The following is a 20,733-nucleotide window of genomic DNA, read 5'->3' as shown; positions in this document are numbered from 1 at the left end:
GAACCAGTTTCAAAAAGTTTGTGTATTTTTGTAAGATTCTGGAAAAACTGGCTGAGCCCAACCCACAAACATGATATCATTTGGAAGTACAGAATGTCCTCTATAAGGTACATTAAGTCAACTCTAGCATGTACAGTTTAGACAATACACTGACAAACATGTCCTCAACAGTGGACAAAATTAATACTGCATCTCAGGATGTCATTAGGTCACATACTTCCAGAAATATTCTTTCAGTACTTTGATGAGTTCTTTGCATTGCCCGATTACTCAGACACAGTGAGATCTGAAAGTGCTAAATCTGTAAGCACAGTTCATTGTGAAAAAAAAGAAACTACAGGCTGGAAACATCAACATTCTGTCTTATCCCAACTGAAACAGACTTACATAGTGCCATCTATTGGACACATGAACCATGCAGCAATTTCATGTACGCTTTGCATGAATCCCACTTCTGCGTCTTGAAACCACTGCTACTTGCAGCAAACTGAACGACTCAGATTGTAACATGTCGTTTGGGGTTTTGTCAAACACATTTGTCTCATTTAACCAAGTCATTGGTTAATTCACGCACTCCAGGCATATTTGAAAACTATTTAAGCAACAGGACAGGGATCCAAAACAAATACTCAGGCAATAGAACATGTGAAGAAGAAATAAGCATCATTATCTGTCAGATGATCGCCTTGTTTCCAGAGCTGCAGTGTGCCAACGGCTCCCATCTGCATTCCTAGGGAGCGTGGGACGGGGAACAGAGGACGGCTGGCGGGCCCAGCGCTACACACCCCTCTCCCAGGAAGAGTCAGAAGATGGTCAGCACCGGCTGTGGTTAAAGTCATGTAAAAGTTCTGGCATCCATAGTGCATGTTTTGCGCACCTGCTCCATGCAATCAGCCATTAGGGACAGAGATTCCTGCAGTGTGAGGTTTTACGTGACACTGACACAGCCCAGCATCCCACGGCGTAAAACGAGAAACAGCTCTGTTTAGACAGTGCATGCCACGCCAGGCTGCCAATGAGTGGGGGGTTGGGGGCCGGGGTCAACACACCTCGCCCAGCCTCAAAGTCAATTTTGAATGTCTGCTTGTCCACAGGACGGGTGCTTTTTACATTTTACCTGTCACATCAACCCTGCGCTTGTCCAAACTTTAAACACATCGGAAAAATAACAATAAGAAAACGTCAAGGAGTAAAAGCATCCCTGAAAAACCCTTAGGGAACTGCGATGAAAGCGAATGGATCGCGGCGTCATGTGAAAGGAAGCGTTCCCAGACAAAGGTCCCATCATAAAGAAACTGGCCAGGAAGGCAGCATATCTGGGCTGTTTTGCATTTCACTTCGCCAACATGCACACTTTCTCATGAGAAAACAATTCACGTTTGCTCACAGAGCTGGTACTTTTCGCCGAAGCGACTCACAGGGTCAGGGCACACGCCGCAAATTACTTTGGTGAACTTGCTCAAGGGTATCGCAGCAAAGGGTGGGATGTGAACTTGCAAACACCGAGTCCAGGGCTGGCAGCTCCAACCGCTGCGCCCCCTGCCGACCCACTGTGAAACGAAAATGCAGGGCAGGCGATGCATTCGCCACTGAGGACCATCAGCTGCTGCCAAAAGACAGCACTGCATATCATCAAACACAGTGCTTTACCTGTGTATTTTGCAATGCAATGCAATGCAATGCAACGCAATGCAACACACACAGAATGTGTGTTTTTTGATGCCAGACAAGTTATTATCGCCAGGGCCCTTTTGTTTGGCCAAAGTGACCGGACCACACACACATTTACACTGCTAAGTGTGTAAATACACACTTTTAAGGCACAATTTAATGAATTTTCACCACAAACCTTTTTCCTGAGGCGACGGAATACGATTTTGGCTCGAAGACCTGCCCTGCCTGCTGAGGTAAAAACGGAGAAACTGTACCACAGAAAAGCCAAGTAACGGAAAAACAAAGCAACCAAAAATGTCAGTGGAAAAAAAAATTAAAAAGCTGTGTGAAAAAGTTGGAAATATTTAAACATAAAACAACGAAGTGAACAATTTACAAACACTGTCACTGACTGGAATTTAAGCTCGCACACGCAACAGTACACAAGTGACTCACCTCGTACTGCCATCGTTTCCATTCTTTCATCACGAATTTATTAATGTTGCTTTGTTTCCAACGTGAACAAATACCGACAAAATTATGATTTTTTTTTTTAAATTAAAAAAAAAAAAACTTTCAAAAATGTATCGTCTTCCAGTCAGTGCTGACGACTTTACTTTCCGCGTACGTTTCTCAGCTCAGTTCACGAGAGACAACTCGAACACATTTAACCGTCTTTGATATTAGAAACAAAAAATTAAACATGAAATATAAAGATTCTCAGAGATTCCTGTTACGAAAATTACTCAAGAATTATTACTACGTTTGATTCTTGATATTGAGCGAAGACGTGCAGTTCGGCGCCGAGCCGCTAGGCGGCACCCTCGCACCCCTCGTCACTGGGGCTCCGCCGTAGAGCAGGGACGTGATGACGTAGCATTGGGGTGGGAGGGGCTGTCATTGATCACCTGCTCTTTGGGGGTCTGTGATGAGTGGTTTCTACGTCCTTTCCAAGAGTCCAAAAATGGTTTCTGTACACACAAATGTCATCTGTCGGTACTCATTTCCGCAGAATGTGGCCACGAGTGCCAATTGTTTTGTGAAGGAATTGGGAAGGACTGTTAAAATTGCTCTCAGTTGTACCAAATATATGTTGTGACTTTGGGTTAAAAAAAAAATATGCAAAACGGAAGAACTATTACTAATCATACTACTACTAATAATAATAATAATATAAAGTAGTGCTTCGCCTCATATTTTTATTATCAGCCACGCATGATTTCATTTTCGGCTCGGTCTCACCGCCCTCGTGCGCGAGCGCGTGGGAACTGAAAGCGAAAGGTCGCGTGCGCACAACTTCCGCTTCTCTTTAAGGTCGAGGAGGTGTTCTTACCAGGTTTTTTAAATAAATAAAAGTCTGTGGACCCTCGTCCTCCCGAGAGCGGAGGCAGCAGGTAAACCGTATGTGCACCGTCCGCGAATTACAGCGAAACTGTACGAATCGGAATATAATAATGAAAGTAAAAAGGGACGAAAACACGTCCGCGTTCGCGAGCGCCGCGTTTCACACGCGACTCGGGCCCTGGAGCCGTTGCTCGATTTGTTCGTAACTCAGAGTCACTTTACCGCTACGTGTCAGTCAGTGCTCTAGTCACTCACTCATCACTGTGTTCTGCAAAAGTGTGGGCTGTCATACCTACAATACTTTCACACTTTTCATCATATTTTTATATTAACATTAAAGTGTAAAATGACTGAAAATTCCAGCGCTCGCTGTTGACCGACAGATTCTCAACATAAACACGATGACGTTGTGTAAGGTCGGTCTCCATGGTAACGGGACGCCTCTGACACCAACCGCAGAAAGTTGTAAACGCAAATTTAATTAATCCCTATTCCAACGACATTTGTCTTAGTCATTTTCTGTTGTTAAAAATAATCACAAGTGGCATTGCTCGGGATTAATTGTAAATGTTCTTGCTCTTAATAAAATAAAGGAAAAAGCAGATGAATTAATCCGGATCTACTGTGCTATTGTCTAGGTGCTCTTTACTGACACCTAATGGCCATATCTATGTACATATGTTCAGTATGTAGTGTGTTTGTGTGTGTTACTTCCTGCACGGAAAATGCATCCATTCGCATATTACAGTGGTGGTCATGGTAGCAATGACAATCTTCTCGTGTATTTTTTGTTGACGGTAGAACAATGAGCAACATCCTGATCGACTGGTCCACTCTCTGTGCGGGATCCACTCTGGCCTTTTCAGGCCTCTTTTACTACCTGTACCAACAGGAAAAGACGAAAATCAAGAAACTGAAGGTATGCACCGTAGTATGGTGAGCCCTGCTGCCCCTGTTCAACATCTCCTTTTCAGTTTCAGTGTGCATGCTGGACAGGAGGACTCGACCTCAGTGACTACTGGATGTATAGGTCACTGTAGGGTGCCTTCACTTTGAGGACCATGTCTTTCTTTCTCCTCAAAAATAAGGCGGTCCCGAAATTTGAGCCTGGCGAAACGCTGTTGAAGGTGGTGAGGGCCACTCCGTACAAACGGCTGCAGTACGTAGCAGTTGAAGGTAAAAGCACTTGCCAGGTGATGAAATGTGTTACACCGATGCTGCAAGACCTCCCTAAATGAAAAATTTGACATAAATCCAGATTCATGGACCCGGAGGTGGTTAGAAACATCTCAGGTAACGGTTGTGTTTCCTCCAGGGGTCGTCCAGCCTGAGGGAGATCTTCTGACCAGTCAGTATGTCCCAGGGTGCACTGGGGTAATGCAGAAGGTCATCGTGCAGGAGCACTGGAGAGAGTGGGACTCGGTCGCTCGGCTGTGGTCAGTATGTCTCCCGTCGGCACCAAACTGCTCCCATCCCGCTTCTGCTGACCGCTGCTGTCCGATCCGATTTACAGGAGGAACAGGTCAATGAACCAGCAGGAGACCAACAACACGGTGCCTTTTAGTCTGGTGGCTCCAGGTGCCGGTGCAGGCGGCGTGGCGATCAAGGTGCGAGAGCCACGGGAGGCCAAGGGTCTCCACATGGAGCAGGTGTACAAGCGCCGGCGATGCATCCCACAGGGTGTCGCTGACTTTGCCCTCTTGGGGCTCACCGGAGCACAGCCCGTGGAACAGGAAGTGAGGGAGGAGATGCTGCGCGTGGGTACCGAGATGACGGCGCTTGGCGAGGTGGTCCTGGAGGGGGGGCGCATGCTGAGGCTGCAACCCCCCCAGGACAGGCAGCAGTACCTCCTGTACCCGAACAACTACAAGAGTTTCCTCCAGATGCACCACAACGTGGCCAACATGTGGAAGTGGCTAGGCGGCTTCTGTGGCATCACAGGTACCTCGCTGCTGACGTGGGCAGTCTGCAGCAGACTGGGAGACACCAGGAGAGGACGCTAAGGTATCCCCTACATAGAAATAATCATCAGCTAGCAATGTCATCAGTCTTCTTGTACTGGACTTGAGTAATCTCCATATTTAAAGGAGCCCGTGTTATTTTTTGTCATCTATGGCCACGTGGCCTATGATGCTCAGAAATAGTGTCTTTACCATGGTAAGACTGCCTTAGCCTCTCATTGCACCTCCCTGTCTAGTGTAAATTTCTTCCAGTGCAGAGCAGGTTGAATTTCAAAGCACACGATATGAGCTCAGACGAAGGGCAGGGTGGGTGGTGGCGCACGTCTTTGTCCCTTTTTAAAAACCCTCTATTTGGAGAGCAGCTCTATTGGAAATTCCAGAAGGCAGAGGAACACAATCTAAACTAAGATGTGTTGATAGACAGCCTGTGGTCCTTGGTTCCCCAGATGTTTATTTTTCCTTTTTTTGTTGGTTTGGGAGTTTTGTTTTCCTCTCCTCAACTGCCAGTCAGCTTTATTAAGAACTGATGGCTAGCAAACCGTTGCCTACGTTTGGCTCTCGTCTTTGTCACCAGGTGCTCACTTTTTCAATCCTCTGCATCACGCTGCTGAAACAAGCACTTCATACAATTTGATTAAATAAATGTGTACTGAAATTAGGCAGTAAGTCTTTCAGTTTTATTACTTCAGTGCAAGCCATGCCAGGGGTACCAGACATACAGCACTATGGAACAGCACCGTGGTACAGCACCACGGACTGGCGCCCTGCTGCCATTCAACCCTTCTTCCAGGCTTGTGCATTCACTACATTCAATTCACTAGTCTGTATGACACCTTTCACTTGTTTTCCTGTGTCGCTGTGTCCAACCGCCCGACAACGTAAGCAAACACTGGGGGAAATTCTGACCCAGCACGGTACACTTAAGTTCTGTTCTGGAGAGCTCAGGGGTCTCCTGCATTCCGCTTCATCCCAGATGCAGTAGAATCATAATCACCTGTTTGTATCAACACTGTCAGCGGGTTTTGCGACCTCTCCCTTTGCCTGGAGAAAAGCTAATTCCCACCTTTGCAAGTGGTGGTTGGGTTTGGTTTCTACAGGCAAAGCCACTACGCGCTAGGTTCTCATGCATCCCTCGCACCCAAAAAGGCACTGAGAACAGAATGTAGGCTGTGAACAAATGCTTCTGCACCCTTTAAAGACTAACAAACATCTTTTCTGCCATTGAAAATAAATTTCAATATCAAAAAAGATGGAAGTCAGGCAGATTTCTGCCACATGACTTCAGTTTTGTGATGTTTAGGCCCAGCACAACTCAGTTTTCATGATCCAGGTCCACTGCCAGGGGGAGTCCCCAATGAACTCCGTATCAGCATATCTATTTAAGAACCAGTAAATCCACATTTTGCCAAATAAATTAATTTTAAAAAGCCCAATGAATGTGTACACAAGGGGACAACAGAATTCAAGTCAATACCACATGTCACACTTCCCTTCGCAAGCCTGCCCCTCCCACCCCTCCTGTTGTGGGTGGAGCTCTAGGTCCCTCCCTTCCATGATTGGTGCTGCGGAGGCCCTGGGCAGAGTCACTGCCCGTCTTCTTCCGAAGACTCGTCCTCTGCCTCCTCCAACCACTGGATGAACTTCAGGAGCTGAGGGAGAGACAGGAAGAGCCTCTGAGCGATGCAGTGTTTCTGAAAAGCCCGATTTCTTCTTCATCATTATGAAGATGAGGTCAGCAGGTGGTATAGTGGTTAAAGCTGCCACCTTTGATCTTTAAAAAAACCTGGGTTCAAATTCCACCTTCTGCTGTAGTATCCTTGATCAAGGTATTTACCCTGAACACAATTACCCTGGTGTATAAAAGGGTAAATTATTCTACGTAACAGCAGTCATACTTCACACTAAGTCGCTTTGGAGAAAACTGTCAGATAAAAGAATACATGCAAATAATGGTAACGAAGTCCTTTCTCCAACATTGCTTACAATGTTTGACGCAGCAGGGTAATTTTTACAGTATGAGTTTGGAGTAAAGACATTGCTCAAGTACTCCTGCAGGAGGCAGGAATCAAAGGTGAGACATTTGAGCGCAAGGTACCAGCTCTCACTACTAAGCCACCTGCTGTCCCTTATTTACTGTGGGACAAGTGCTGGTTACACACCCTTCGTGTTCTAGTTCCACTTACTCCACCAACAGCTCGTGTTTTTGTAGCCGCCTACAGGTCGGTAACGTGCACGGGACCCGTCTCCCACCTGTTCGTTAAACTTCTCCCTCATACTCACACCAGGGTTCTTGCGCAGCTGTCGACTCTTGGCAGAAGTCACCCCGTCAGAGAACCAGCGCATTATGAGCTCCTCCTCCAGGATGTCCAGCTGGTAGAGCTCCATGAGGACCTGTAACCAAAACGCGGACCAAGCTTGAACAGCCGTAAAAGCAGACGTTGCGGAAACGCCAACACCGGACGATGCAAAGGGCCTTTTACTCACTTTGACCATGGCCCCCCAGTGCGTTTCGTGCTCTAGGAAGAACTCCTCGAGGGACTCAAGACAGTCCATCTGGTCCGGGGCCCTCTTGACGTAGTTCCTGAAGACAGGGGCCCACTTCTTCAGCAACTAGGACATGCGACATAACAGGAAGGTCAGCATTTCAACAGTGGTGTTCTGAAGTGGAGCCGAGTTGAGGAAAGGGGGCAATCACAGGTACCCACCCGGAGCAGCAGAGCGCAGTACTGCACGGCAGCCAGCTGGGGGCCCTGTTGCTGGAAGGGAAACTCAAGCACCACCCTCATGAGGACCTGCATCACCTCCTTCAGGGTGATGTTATAGGCATACCTGCCAGACAGACACAGCCACTGTGTGAGCTCCTCGACCACCTTGAGATCGCGCCCCGATGTAAACCAAAAAGCATTAAATGCTAAGTTGTTACGATGATTAATGAAGGTCACTTAAAGTCTTACTTGAGAGAATTGATCTCCAGCACCAGGTTGTCACAGCTGATGTTCTCTTCCATTCCCCTCTGCAGGGTCCCCAATACTTCCGTCTGGAACACTGCATACACACCAGTAGTTCTTCATGCTGCAGGTGCACCCCTCACCTGGCACTCCCCCCTTAACAGAGCTGTGTTTCAAGCCCCGCCCAAAGATGGCTGCTCACCTTTGACATCATCCAGCTCAGGAGACATGCCTCTGCTGTCCAGGTCGTTGGAGTCCTCGCTCACCTCGCTCTCACTCTCGCTGTTCTGGTCATTCAGCACCAGCCCTGGAAGCACAGACCCATTAAGTCTATATGCATTATACGAGATCCCGCATTGTATCGAGTCTACAGTGTATTACTTTTAGAAAAATGGAAAGCGTTTAGGGCCCTGAAGAGCATACAGCTGGATGTCTCACCCCACAGGCACTGGACCAGCTCGTCATCCTCCGTGTCGTCCTGCTTCACCGGTCTCCAGATGTATCCTTTACCTTCAGCGCCAACCTCTGCAGCACTGAAGGCTGTGAAAGGCAAGAAAAACTAAAGACCGAGCATACAAGTCGGCTCACGCTTCCCGAGGGTTCAGAAAAATCTACCAGAGGACTGTGTCCCACAGGGGGCTCTCTTTTCACATTTCATCTTGCACCTTTAAGCTTCGTTTTGGCCTGGTTGCTGCTGTTGTCTGCACCGTCACTCAGGAACTCGTCTTCATCTTCCTCATCCTCCTCGTCGGGATGGTGCATGGAGACAACCGTGCCCTCAGGGAGCGATATATCAGGCCCGACTACGACCTGCAGACACAGCCCTGTTAAAACCAGATCTTCACAGTGCAAATAATAATTTTAAAAAAATAAATAAAAGAAAAACACTTAGCAGAGGCTGAGACTCCTTACGTTATAGGCGAGGACACACTGGCGGTTGAGTGTGACGCGTTCCTTCACTTTGACGCCGTCACAGAGGACTGACTGCCTGATAACAGCGCCACTGGCAATGTGTACACCGTTCCAGACGTACGCCCGGTCCAGCACCACGTTGTCTCCTGGAAGACAACAAAAAAAAAGTACTGCTTAACAAAGCACAGCTTTCAACAGCAAACGCTATAATTTCCCATGATTATTATATATGTAACAAACTTCCACCGTCCCTCGGAGCTGCTGAATCCCTATCACATTCAACAAGGGTCTCAATCTCATCTCTTTCAGAGCAACTTCTCTCCAGACAGCTACATAAATGAGTCCAACACATCAGCTTTGACTATCTACGTATTTGCTGTTTGAATGTCACTTCCACAGGACCAACTGAAGGGATGTGAAGCAGCAACATGGTGGTATTAGACAGACAAGCTATGTGACCTGTGTATCTAAAGCGTTTGTTAACCAGGTTGTATGTCACTTTGCAGAAAAACATCTTAAAAATGAATGTTAAAGTACAATTTAAAAAAACAAGATCCTTAGAGACTTGATTTCATGTTCTTAGAGCCACAAGAAGCTTTTCTATGATATGAAGATGTCGAAGGTGCTTTTTCCGCCTCCCATTAATCAGACTGCCACAGACGTTACCGATGGTGCAGTTGCTGCCGATGACGCTGTTGGAGATGTGACAGTTGGCGCCGATGCTCGTGTCCCGGCCGATGAGAACATTCTCCGCCATGTGACTGCCGTGGCCCAGGCTGACGCCGGCACCGCGGTACACATTGTGGCGCGAGTGTGTGCACTCCTGGCCTTTGCGGTCGGTGAAGTTGGCCTCGGGTGTGAGTGGGTAGATCCAGCGACGCACCATGTCCGAGGAAACAGCGTCGTACATGAGCAGGTTAGACACGCGTGCGCCATACCCGTCCATTGTCACATAAAGGTGGATCTGATTTCCCAGAATCTGCGTTGCAAAAAGTAGGTGCAGGGAAAACAATGGCTTAAGAAGTCACCTTTATAACCAAGTCACAGTCAATAAAAGCTGCATAACATCAACATCCCTCTATTCATGGCTTAGGAAGGAGCACAAGGAGCCAGTTCCCGTTTAAAAAAAAAAAAAAAAAAAAAGAAAGAAAGAAAATCATTATTTGTACTCCATTTAATTAGTATTCCTTACCTCCTCATTGACCAGAATCCCACGAACAAAGTCGTTTCTTGTCTGATAATCAAAGTTGTCAGTGAAGAGCTCTGCCACCTGAAAAGAGCCGCAGTTAAACATTATGACCTGATGTCAGAGACCAGGCCGCAGTTGCACGGGAGAAACAGACCCACCTGCGGTGAGCAGATGCTGATATGGCAGTCGAGAAGATCGTAGCGGATTTCAAACTCGTCGCTCACACTGTGGAATATGTTCTTCAAAGTACACAAACAGGAGGGTGGTCGGTCAGTCACGGCCAATAGCAACGCTCAAAGCCAACCATCAAACCCTGTACTGTTTTTTTTTAATTTTTTTTTTACCATGGGGAACTGAAGTTTCTTAAGGCCCTGGGTCCTCTGGTAGTGGAGGACTCTCTTGGTCTTGCTGTCCATAGCAACAATGATGTCATCCTCCTCGCATCTGGACTTGTGGCCTGGCGAGGACTGTTTGAAGATCATGGTCATCACAGAGATGTTCTTCTCTGCTTTGCGCCGTTGCCTTGGATGGACAAATGGACACACATTTTCCACATTTCTGGAGTTCACTTCAGCAAATTATTAACCATTATTTATCTGGCGCACAAGAGGGCAAAAACTGAGTCTGTTGGCCCTCAGTTTTGATTCCAATGTGATGGAATGCCCCGTCCCTCAAAGCTGCTGAATCCCTTTCAATATTCAATAAGGGTCTCAAAACGATTCCATTTCAGACCCGCTTCTCTCCTGATCTCCCAACTGCTCCAGAAATTTGAATCACGCCACTTGTAATGGTCATGTTTCCGTGCTTCAATAATCATGTCTGCATCCAAGGTTCTTTGCCTGTAGGGAAAGTGCATCCTAGTTTACTCGACATTGTACATCAACTTGGAGAAAACCACCTGTTAAATTAATAAATATAAATGCACTTTTCTCCAAAGTGACTTACAGAGCGTGAGGTTTGCACACTATGCTACTTCAACGATTTTTACCGGCTCAATGCAGGGTAAGAACTATGGTCAAGGATACTAGAGCAGGAGTGGTATTCGAAAACGGGAGCCGTGGTTGGTAGGTGATGCCTCTTAACCATTATGCTGCCTGCTGGGACTCAAATGAGGCAGCGTGACTCATTTCCGGAGTGGAGAAACAATGACCATGTTTACCGTGTTCCTAACATTTGACACTGCCCGAGAGACCAAGTCGCTCACCGGTGCTCCTGCAAGGCCTGCGTGACGTCGATGTTGGAAACCACGTCCCCATAGACGAGGATGAAGTCAGAGCGCACGAGAGCCTTGGCATCCACGTCCCGCAGGACATCCCCCAGGGAGCGGTACAGGTCGGAGGTGATGATGCGAACCACATTCGGGGACGTGGGCCGACACCACTTTGACTTCCTGAAGAGACAGAAAAGAGGTTCGTGAACAATGCTGCACACGGTCAGACTGAACGACACCTGTCAAGCACACCCGAAAGGAGCAGCACACCATCGCTATCGACTTGTACCCCGGTAAAGGAGGAGACTCACAGCAGGTGCTCTTTGATCTTGTTGGACATCCAGCAGCAGAAGACAAATGTTTCCTGGACACCGGTGGAAGTGAGGAACTCCAGGGTGTAGTCAATCATAGCCACGTTGGCCAGTGGCAGGAGAGCCTAAACCCAACACACATGTGGTTATCGCTCAAACCCCCCATCCGCTTGTATTTCAGTCAGGAAGAATTTTAATATTATCATCATTCTGTTGTTTTTATCCAAAGCAACTCAATAATTTTCCCTATACAGCAGGGTAATTTTTACCTTATCAATTCAAGATAAGTACTTTGATCAAGGGGAAAAAAAGAGAAAGAGGCATAGCTTAAGTCACACATCTGAAGCTATGTCTCTTTCTCTTAATCTAATGCATAAATTGTACTTTTGCTGAAATGTACATTGATTTGGACAAAAGTGTCTGCTAAACGAATAAATGTAAATGTAAGGGTACTACAGCAGGAGAGGTGAATGAGACTTGAACCAAGAACCCTCGAGTCGGGGTCCAGTCCCAGCTCCAACCTAACGGTAACCTCTCTGCACACCAAAATTTGCCACATGGGAAATTAAAGGCAGGACCCGTGCATGTAAACAATGTCACGTGCGAAGTGAACGGAGTGGGTGCGAAGGCAGCGAACAGTCACACACAGCGAGTCGCGCACTCACTGCTCACGACACGTCACGGACCCCACTTTCCAGCCCACGGCGCGTGAGAGATGAACAGAAAAAAGCCACGCGACGTCAGTCAGTCGGTCGGTCGGTCGGTCGGTTAGGTGAGGTGAGGTCAGATGCACGCGCTGCGAACCGGCGTCACACTACTGCCAGGTTTCGCTTTCGGTTTGTCAGCTTTCCCTTGGCGCCGGTTGGAAAGACTTCCAACGTCCACCTGTCCGACAGTCGTTGTTGTCGTCGTCGTCGTCGTCACCACAAGACACACAGACAGAGCGCACGTGACGTGACGCGCTCGCTCATACCCTGGGCTGGTCCTTGGAGATGGGGAAGAACCTCCGGTTAAAGCTGTCCGCCACTAGCACGGCTTGCAACGGCTGCTCCTCCTCCTCTTGTTCGCCGCCTTTCCGACCGCTGCCTCCCGGACCGCCGCTCGAACGACTCGGCTTCCCAACCCGACCCGCCATCTTCGCGTCTATCCGTCCGCTCGGCGCCGTCCGTCAGCCACTTAATCGCTACGACAGCCGTAAAGCAGCATTGGCTCACTACGACAGTCTAAGAGAGACATTGATTGGTTCACTAGCCTTACGGAACGGCCGTTAAAGGACATTATTCTCGATGGCGACCGTACAAACATACGTGTTTAATGCAACCGCCATAAGGAGACATTGTTCCCTACGGCGGCCGAAGAGAAATGTACAATTAATCTGTACGGCTGCCGTAAAGGAGAACGTGTTACTACGGTGGCCGCAGAGGGAATAACGAGTTTATAAACGTAACGCGAAAGATATGTCGCGCCCTACTAAGCACCTGGGTTTGTGACCCAGTCGTATATGAGGTTCGATTTGCTAATGATTTCAGTAATCGAATATGGATATTTTTGCCCATTATAAATGCATCCTTATGTGGGCCCAGTATAGTGGTTAGAGCTGCTGCCTTTAGACTAAGGTCACAGGTTTTGAATCCCACCTCCAGAGCTGTAGTACTCTCTGAAAAAGGTACTTAATCTAAATTTGTCTAGTAAAATTACCCCGCTGTGTAAATAAGTATAAGCTGCTTTGAAGAAAAGCACGAATGCCCTATCTTTAAAAAAATAAAATTGTGCACTCAGGGATGTCCAGTTTAGTTTTTAAATCCATGATTAAGTAAGTGTGTTGTACTATTGATGTTCGTATCTATTAAAAGAGCACTGACTGGTTTTATAAAAAAGGGAATTTTAATATGGCCCTCAAAATATTTTGGACAATATTTCCAGTTGTTTTTTCTTTTTTTGTGATGTGTTTCCAGTTTACTTGCAGAGTGTTCTCCCCGTTTTCTTTAATCAGTGTACATACAGGGTAGCACAAGCAACAAAAAATAAATTGGAATAAAGAGAGAATTTGGCAAATCTGCATTTACGAGAAACAGTGGTTTATTTTCTTCAAATAGACGTTCCCTGTTTTTCTGCCTTGAGAACATAATAATGACGGTAACTAAGCTGCAGTAGCTCCACCTGGAATTTCAGCTGCATGCTGAGAATATTTTCAAGTACAAGTACTCTGCAGGCCAACAGCATCCTCCTCCTGTTTATTTGTTGTTTACAGTAGCTGTAATCACTTTACACAGTGAAAGTACAACTAAATGGTCTCAAGACCGAGGCTCCTGACAAAAGCCTGTAGCATTAAGGCTGTTTTTGGAAGAAAAGAACATTTAAAACACGAGCGATAAGTGTGTGACACGCGACGAGGTGTGTAAAAGAAGGATTCCGAACCCGCGGTCCGTAGGACCCATGGGGGTCTGTGAGGAGCAGGTTCGTTTTAAAAAAACACATTGTGTAACTCAATCAAAATTTAAACAAGAAAAATAGATCATTACTATGTTATTACCATCGATGACACAATTTTCTGTGTGAAAATCTCTGTTTCCAGTGCGATGACTTGAACACACACCATCTGAACCACTTGTCCCATATGGGGTCACGGGGAACCAGAGCCTGACCCAGCAACGTAAGGCTGGAGGGAGGACACACCCAGAACAGGACAGGACAGGACGCCAGTCCATCGCAAGGCACCCCAAGTGGGATTCGAACCCCAGACCCATCGGAGAGCAGGACCCGGTCCAACCCACTGCGCTACCACGCCCCTCTTCTTGAATGGGACACTTCTTCCAAATTTACTTATGGGTTTTTCCTATGAGGAGTCCGTAACGTCATTCCATGGCCTTGAAAATATTAAGGAGCTCTTATGCAAAATATTATAAACCGGTGTTACAGGCGGAACAGGAGTGAAATGGTAAGTAAAACATGCGAGCGAATAAACCATGACGATGAAGCACATAAATGCGAGCGGTTAATGTGTGATGTATGAGGAACGAGGGTGTACATTCTGAGCGCACCACAGCTTTTCTCAGAAGGAGTCAATCTGCACACTTCCTTGGGCTTTGCTCCTAGAAACCTCCGGCAAACAGGTCTATGAAAAATGCAGTTCTGGTGGAACAGGGATGGTTTAGCAGGAAGAAAAACGAGAAAAAAAAAAAGACACTGCACCCTTTACATATATTAAACTTGCCCTTTTTCACTTTGCAAAGTAATGTACAATTATTTACTCATTTATACAGCTGGGTAATTTTACTGGAGCAGTTTTTTTTTTTTTTAGAGCAAGTACCTTGTTCAAGGGTACTACAGCTGGAGGTGAGATTCAAACCTGCAACCTTTGGGTCCGTAGGCAGCGGCCCTCACCGCTACCCAACCTTTATAAATACTGCGTTGTAAGACAGAACCCTCAGGCTGGAAGGCATTTCTCAGAAACCGAAATAAAAATACAGCAGTTGCCTTCAGCACTCCTGCAGTACGTGGCTATAACGACCCACTCCATCGAAACAATAAAAATATTCATACACGTGTGGAGTATCGAGGAAAGTTTTTCAAAAGTGTCGGTTGTATGAATGTGAAAGCGGTTATTGAAATCACAGATACACGCTGAATTTGAACCAAAACGTGGGAAAGGGGACAATCGTTCGGCCCCTACAATAAGGACGGCCGGTCGGTACTGGCGCACCCCACGCTGACTGAAGATGATGGACGAGACGTACCCTGGTGAACTGGGAAATCAGGGTACCGTACAGCAACAACGCCATTATTACCTGTAATCTGATTTAATGTAGACTGCCTGGGGGGGTGGCACTGGCACTTGGGCCCCCACAGCTTTTTTTTTCTCCCTCAGCTTTCAGTGGGAGTTGTTCTTCTGCTTTCCTCCGTGGCCAATAGACATAGATTTATAAAGCATTGATGGTGTATTACGCTCGTCTGTAGTCAGCTGTCCTGTTTCTTTCTTCGTCTGATCTCTTTGTTTCTTTGCTCTGTGCCCCTGTGTTCAAGAGCTCTGTGTCACTGGGTGAGAAAAGCACTCTATAAAAATAAATAGAATTCAGTTTGGCTGTTCCCAGGGGATGCAGTGGCACATCAGGATCCCCCGGTGTCCACCGTGTGGTGGCTTTGGGGTTCGAGTCCTACTTGGGTTGCTTGTGATGGACTGGTGTCCTGTCCTGGGTGTGTCGATGGATGAGGCTCCGGTTCCCTGGGGACAAGTGGCTATCGATGATGAATGGATGAGTTGTTCCTACCATTCACCAGAGTGAAACTGATAGAAGTGTGTAGTTTAGTGCAGATAAGGACATGTTTCCAGCCTCTGTTGGTGTGATAGATGTAGATAACGATAGCTCTGTTGTTGCAGAAATACTGAGGAACTAGGAAAACATTCTGATGACCTACATGCTGCCCTGATACACTCGAAGCCTTACTGGCACCAGACATATTGTTTCACTTTGGCTTTAACTCAAACAACCAGTTGAAGTCACGACCGCAAAGAATAATTCTCATACGAGGTTCCACACACGTCCAAACTACGCTTACTACGGCTGCTTACTTTCAAACGATCAACAGCAATTGATTGCGTCCTCTGAATTTTACGAATAAAAAATAAAATGAAACAAATCAATGAATAAATAAAATAAAACAAGTCTGTCACACATCTGATTGTCTTGATATTTTATTATTCAGAACAACATTTTTATACAGTAGTTTGTTTATGCATTTTTAATACAGTATGTTGACGGAAAAAGGGACACTGGTGTATGCAAATAATTTGAATCGCATGCTGAACATGTTCTGCTATAAATTACTGCCATTGTTTTCCCTTTTGGGGGTGCGGTGGCGCAGTGGGTTGGACCACAGTCCTCCTCTCCGGTGGGTCTGGGGTTCGGGTCCTGCTTGGGGTGCCTTGTGACGGACTGGCGTCCCGTCCTGGGTGCGTCCCCTCCCCCTCCAGCCTTATGCCCTGTGTTGCCGGGTAGGCTCCGGTTCCCCGTGACCCCGTATGGGACAAGCGGTTCTGAAAGTGTGTGTGTGTGTGTGTGTGTTTTCCCTTTTGTTCATCTACATCCAGATATGAAGACAGTATTGTCATATCGCACTGTGCAGTTTAAGCACAACCCCAACAACATAAACACGACACGTGACATGGGCTACATAGTTGCATACAAATTATTTGCAAGAAAAGGACTGTGGCACAATTGCAGTGCGATATATTTCTGGACTATCTAGTGGAACGTGCAGAAGTTTTGTTTTGGATGGTTTTCACTCTCACGCTTACAGGGCTGTTCAGGTAATTCTGGAGCACTGAGTTCACCTGGAAAAAATGAGTTCGTAATATTGTGGTTACTTCTCAATTACTCTCACGCGGCTCTAGAGTTCTGTCAACGACACACATGATGTTATTCGATGTGTGTTGTGTTGTGTTGTGTGGGGATTCACACAAAGCTGCGGTCGTGGAAAGGAACTGGTTGTAATGCTATTTAATGTACAATATTGCTATTTTTATGTTTTCATTAAAAAAAAAAACAAATACTGGGCCATGTTTTCCGCACAAAACGGTGCAGCTTCATCTTAGTTACATGATCTTGGGTTCCAAAACTCTCTAGACAGCATACAGGACACACACACACCCACACATACACACACACAGAATAAAAGAGCAGAATGTCACAATGTGTGTATTTGCATTGTTGAGAGAAAGCGGCAGCTCGTTCACAGGTGGTTAAACGGACACACCGAGGAACCCGGACAGGATGGAAGCGCTCGACGCGGCCGAGTGATGAGCGCGCGCATGTGCGCGTCGCGCGCCCCCCGTCGTTTATTAACGCGCTTCGCGCGGCGGTTTGCGGCAAACTTACGTCATTCAGAAAGACTTGGACGGAGTTCTGCTCGAGGAGAACGAGGCTCATGATCGAAGCTTCAACTGTCAGCACTGTTGGGAGAGAGGGACATTTGGAAGCGTGAGAAGCGCGTGCGTAAAGCGCTGGAGAGGAGTGAAGAGGAGGCATGATGAGGAGCGCGCGGAGCGCGAGGAGGGACCGGAGGGTTGGTGCCGCGTACCGTACGGGGCAGAAACAGTAGCGGGAGTTGTGGTGGTGTTGGTGGCATCTGGAGAACCTACAGCCAAGACAATCAGTCCATTTATTATTATCATCATCATCATCATCATTGTTGCTGTTCTGAGAACTTTGTGCAAGGACACTACACGTCTTACACAGAGTATTACCATGATTCACCAGCTAAGCTGCTTACCTGTCACAACCTGGCTAGATGGGGGGCCTGTTGGCGTGAAGGCGTTCGGAGTAGTTGTCAAGGTGTCTGGGCCAACTGTGGTAGGTGTGGAGGGGTGTGGGGCAGTTGTGGAGGGCTCCGGGGCAGTTGTGGAGGGCTCTGGAGTAGTTGTCAAGGTGTCTGGGCCAACTGTGGTAGGTGTGGAGGGCACCGGGGCAGTTGTGGAGGGCACCGGGGCAGTTGTGGAGGGCTCTGGAGTAGTTGTCAAGGTGTCTGGGCCAACTGTGGTAGGTGTGGAGGGCACCGGGGCAGTTGTGGAGGGCTCTGGAGTAGTTGTCAAGGTGTCTGGGCCAACTGTGGTAGGTGTGGAGGGCACCGGGGCAGTTGTGGAGGGCTCTGGAGTAGTTGTCAAGGTGTCTGGGCCAACTGTGGTAGGTGTGGAGGGCACCGGGGCAGTTGTGGAGGGCTCTGGAGTAGTTGTCAAGGTGTCTGGGCCAACTGTGGTAGGTGTGGAGGGCACCGGGGCAGTTGTGGAGGGCTCTGGAGTAGTTGTCAAGGTGTCTGGGCCAACTGTGGTAGGTGTGGAGGGCACCGGGGCAGTTGTGGAAGGCACCGGGGCAGTTGTGGAGGGCTCTGGAGTAGTTGTCAAGGTGTCTGGGCCAACTGTGGTAGGTGTGGAGGGCACCGGGGCAGTTGTGGAGGGCACCGGGGCAGTTGTGGAGGGCTCTGGAGTAGTTGTCAAGGTGTCTGGGCCAACTGTGGTAGGTGTGGAGGGCACCGGGGCAGTTGTGGAGGGCACCGGGGCAGTTGTGGAGGGCTCTGGAGTAGTTGTCAAGGTGTCTGGGCCAACTGTGGTAGGTGTGGAGGGCACCGGGGCAGTTGTGGAGGGCACCGGGGCAGTTGTGGAGGGCTCTGGAGTAGTTGTCAAGGTGTCTGGGCCAACTGTGGTAGGTGTGGAGGGCACCGGGGCAGTTGTGGAGGGCACCGGGGCAGTTGTGGAGGGCTCTGGAGTAGTTGTCAAGGTGTCTGGGCCAACTGTGGTAGGTGTGGAGGGCACCGGGGCAGTTGTGGAGGGCACCGGGGCAGTTGTGGAGGGCTCTGGAGTAGTTGTCAAGGTGTCTGGGCCAACTGTGGTAGGTGTGGAGGGCACCGGGGCAGTTGTGGAAGGCACCGGGGCAGTTGTGGAGGGCTCTGGAGTAGTTGTCAAGGTGTCTGGGCCAACTGTGGTAGGTGTGGAGGGCACCGGAGCAGTTGTGGAGGGCTCTGGAGTAGTTGTCAAGGTGTCTGGGCCAACTGTGGTAGTTGTGGAGGGGTCTGGGGCAACTGTGGAGGGGTCCAGGGCAGTTGTGGAGGGGTCCGGGGCAACTGTGGAGGGGTAAAACACACATATGACCCTTTCAGAAGAGTATCTCATCCGTGTAACTTCACAGTGGTAGCCTTTGTTTCTAAATTTTATTTTTTGCATGAAATTCCGTGAAAAAAATGCAGATACATAATTTTCCTCCCCACTACAAGTGCTTTTATGACGTATCCCTCCATTTCAGGATGACTTTTAACAGTACTTGCGCTCAACGGTCATGAATGAAAACTCAGATGACTGCGTGTTACCTATTAATTCACTTATTTAAATCATTCTAATGACCCATCCTGAGCTCTCAGGAGAACAGAGGGTTAAGAGTAACTTTTTCTGCCAAATATCAAATAGATCAATTGAAATTCAGGCTCTGATACAAACACTGTACCTGGAACAGGTGCCAGAGCGACAGGCAGAGCAGGAATCAGATACACTGTGTCAGATACAATATAAGTACAGTACTCTATAGTACAGATATGTATCTCTTTCTGAGTTCTGCCACTGAAAAGACCTTTTCTGCTTATCGGTGAAATAGCCAAAGATTTAGATCACATAATGCTGAAATTGTGTGGAAAGAGTTAAAAATCCTTTAAACATCGGAAACCACTTAATTTACACTGTGTGACGTAGGTGTAAATGACTTACCTGATTGTCCCGAAGACAGACAGAAACATCCAGCAAACAAGAGAAAAAATAACATTTTGGTCACTTTGTAATATGTGAGCTGGTGCTGAATTTCCTGAGTCAAAGAGAGAAGGTGTCTGTCTCCCTTTTTGCTGAACAAGGAAGGAGGCTCACAATTTATTTCTCCCCTGGGGTGGAGTTGCCTTTTCATACTAACAGTAAATGGCTACAGTGCCCCACCCTGTTTACCACAGTAAAACTGAGAGCACTGTACAGTCAGGACACCTGTCAGTGCGCAACATGAGAGTGATAGTTTAGGGCACGTGGACACGTTTGGGAAGCAGTGAAATGCGTAGACAGCGATGTCGCACGCGGTGCCCTGACGCACACTGACAGCGAGAGGCACTCGAACCCTCAGCCGGCACCAGACACATGCTTTCATTTTTTGGCCAAGTGAGCCGTGGAACCGGTCGAACCGGATGGGAAAAGGACACAAATCAGTGCAGGTTCCTTTGGACAGGACAACTCAGTTTTGATGTATGACGTTTATTAATTGTGTTCATTTACATACAGTATTAATTTCTGGTTGAGATATTAATGTAGTGACACGTTTGCAGTCTTATCCCTTTGTCACTTTTCTTACTATTATTAACAAATTTATTATATATTATTATTAAATTATTATTATCATCATTAATAAATGTGTCTTTATCTAGAGCCCCCGCCGCCCTGGAACTCGACAACTTGTAGTTCGAGTCCCACCTCCTGCGGTGATGCCCAAGGTATTTACCATGTATTACTCCGGTAAAAATCACCCAGTGAAACGGGGGTAGTCGCTATGGAGAAAGGCATCAGCTCACTGAGTGAACGTAATGCTTTAATTTTTGTCATTTTTCTAAGACTTTTATTGTAAACATTGTTCCCAGTTTGTCTTCGAGTAGAAACTTCACATCTCCGTGTACTTTTTCACACTCCTGA

At 47.4% G+C, this 20,733-nt stretch overlaps 3 protein-coding genes across 3 annotated transcripts; 1 reads left to right on the top strand and 2 right to left on the bottom strand.

The window, feature by feature from the left end:
- The first annotated feature begins 2,871 nt into the window (after positions 1-2,871).
- mul3 (mitochondrial E3 ubiquitin protein ligase 3) lies at positions 2,872-5,595 on the top strand. Its single transcript, XM_018731454.2, has 5 exons — positions 2,872-3,047; positions 3,799-3,916; positions 4,086-4,173; positions 4,313-4,433; positions 4,511-5,595. The coding sequence occupies exons 2-5, from the start codon at positions 3,803-3,805 to the stop codon at positions 4,998-5,000; spliced, it is 813 nt and encodes a 270-aa protein (XP_018586970.1). The 5' UTR covers positions 2,872-3,047; positions 3,799-3,802; the 3' UTR covers positions 5,001-5,595.
- A 26-nt stretch (positions 5,596-5,621) lies between these two features.
- On the bottom strand, positions 5,622-12,759 carry eif2b5 (eukaryotic translation initiation factor 2B, subunit 5 epsilon). The gene is made up of 16 exons (XM_018731453.2): positions 12,502-12,759; positions 11,529-11,653; positions 11,212-11,397; positions 10,352-10,529; positions 10,166-10,246; positions 10,011-10,088; positions 9,485-9,797; positions 8,819-8,964; positions 8,572-8,716; positions 8,345-8,446; positions 8,109-8,213; positions 7,913-8,003; positions 7,664-7,787; positions 7,443-7,568; positions 7,239-7,349; positions 5,622-6,607 (listed from the first exon to the last, which is right to left on the bottom strand). Exons 1-16 carry the CDS (start codon positions 12,661-12,663, stop codon positions 6,542-6,544), a joined length of 2,139 nt encoding a protein of 712 aa, XP_018586969.1. The 5' UTR covers positions 12,664-12,759; the 3' UTR covers positions 5,622-6,541.
- Positions 12,760-16,542: 3,783 nt separating this feature from the next.
- LOC108921587 (mucin-2-like) lies at positions 16,543-20,056 on the bottom strand. The gene is made up of 5 exons (XM_018731096.2): positions 19,777-20,056; positions 17,799-19,142; positions 17,607-17,663; positions 17,405-17,478; positions 16,543-16,860 (listed from the first exon to the last, which is right to left on the bottom strand). The coding sequence occupies exons 1-5, from the start codon at positions 19,964-19,966 to the stop codon at positions 16,768-16,770; spliced, it is 1,758 nt and encodes a 585-aa protein (XP_018586612.2). The 5' UTR covers positions 19,967-20,056; the 3' UTR covers positions 16,543-16,767.
- Positions 20,057-20,733: the final 677 nt, after the last annotated feature.

This window comes from Scleropages formosus, chromosome 25 (genome assembly GCF_900964775.1).
Source record: "Scleropages formosus chromosome 25, fSclFor1.1, whole genome shotgun sequence".
In the NCBI taxonomy this organism is placed as follows: Eukaryota; Metazoa; Chordata; class Actinopteri; order Osteoglossiformes; family Osteoglossidae; genus Scleropages; species Scleropages formosus.
Note: the sequence above shows the minus strand (reverse complement) of the source record. Positions and strands in the feature narration are given on the sequence as shown.

Coding starts and splice junctions, on each gene's coding strand:
- mul3 (XM_018731454.2), top strand. CDS start 3,803: ATGAGCAACATCCTGATCGACTGGTCCACTCTCTGTGCGGGATCCACT. Junction 3,917..4,085: donor CGAAAATCAAGAAACTGAAG/GTATGCACCGTA, acceptor CTCAAAAATAAG/GCGGTCCCGAAATTTGAGCC. Junction 4,434..4,510: donor GACTCGGTCGCTCGGCTGTG/GTCAGTATGTCT, acceptor TCCGATTTACAG/GAGGAACAGGTCAATGAACC.
- eif2b5 (XM_018731453.2), bottom strand. CDS start 12,663: ATGGCGGGTCGGGTTGGGAAGCCGAGTCGTTCGAGCGGCGGTCCGGGA. Junction 10,247..10,351: donor AGAAACTTCAGTTCCCCATG/GTAAAAAAAAAA, acceptor TGTACTTTGAAG/AACATATTCCACAGTGTGAG. Junction 8,965..9,484: donor CGGCAGCAACTGCACCATCG/GTAACGTCTGTG, acceptor GTTGTCTTCCAG/GAGACAACGTGGTGCTGGAC.
- LOC108921587 (XM_018731096.2), bottom strand. CDS start 19,966: ATGAAAAGGCAACTCCACCCCAGGGGAGAAATAAATTGTGAGCCTCCT. Junction 19,143..19,776: donor TCTGTCTTCGGGACAATCAG/GTAAGTCATTTA, acceptor ACCCCTCCACAG/TTGCCCCGGACCCCTCCACA. Junction 17,664..17,798: donor ATCTAGCCAGGTTGTGACAG/GTAAGCAGCTTA, acceptor TCTTGGCTGTAG/GTTCTCCAGATGCCACCAAC.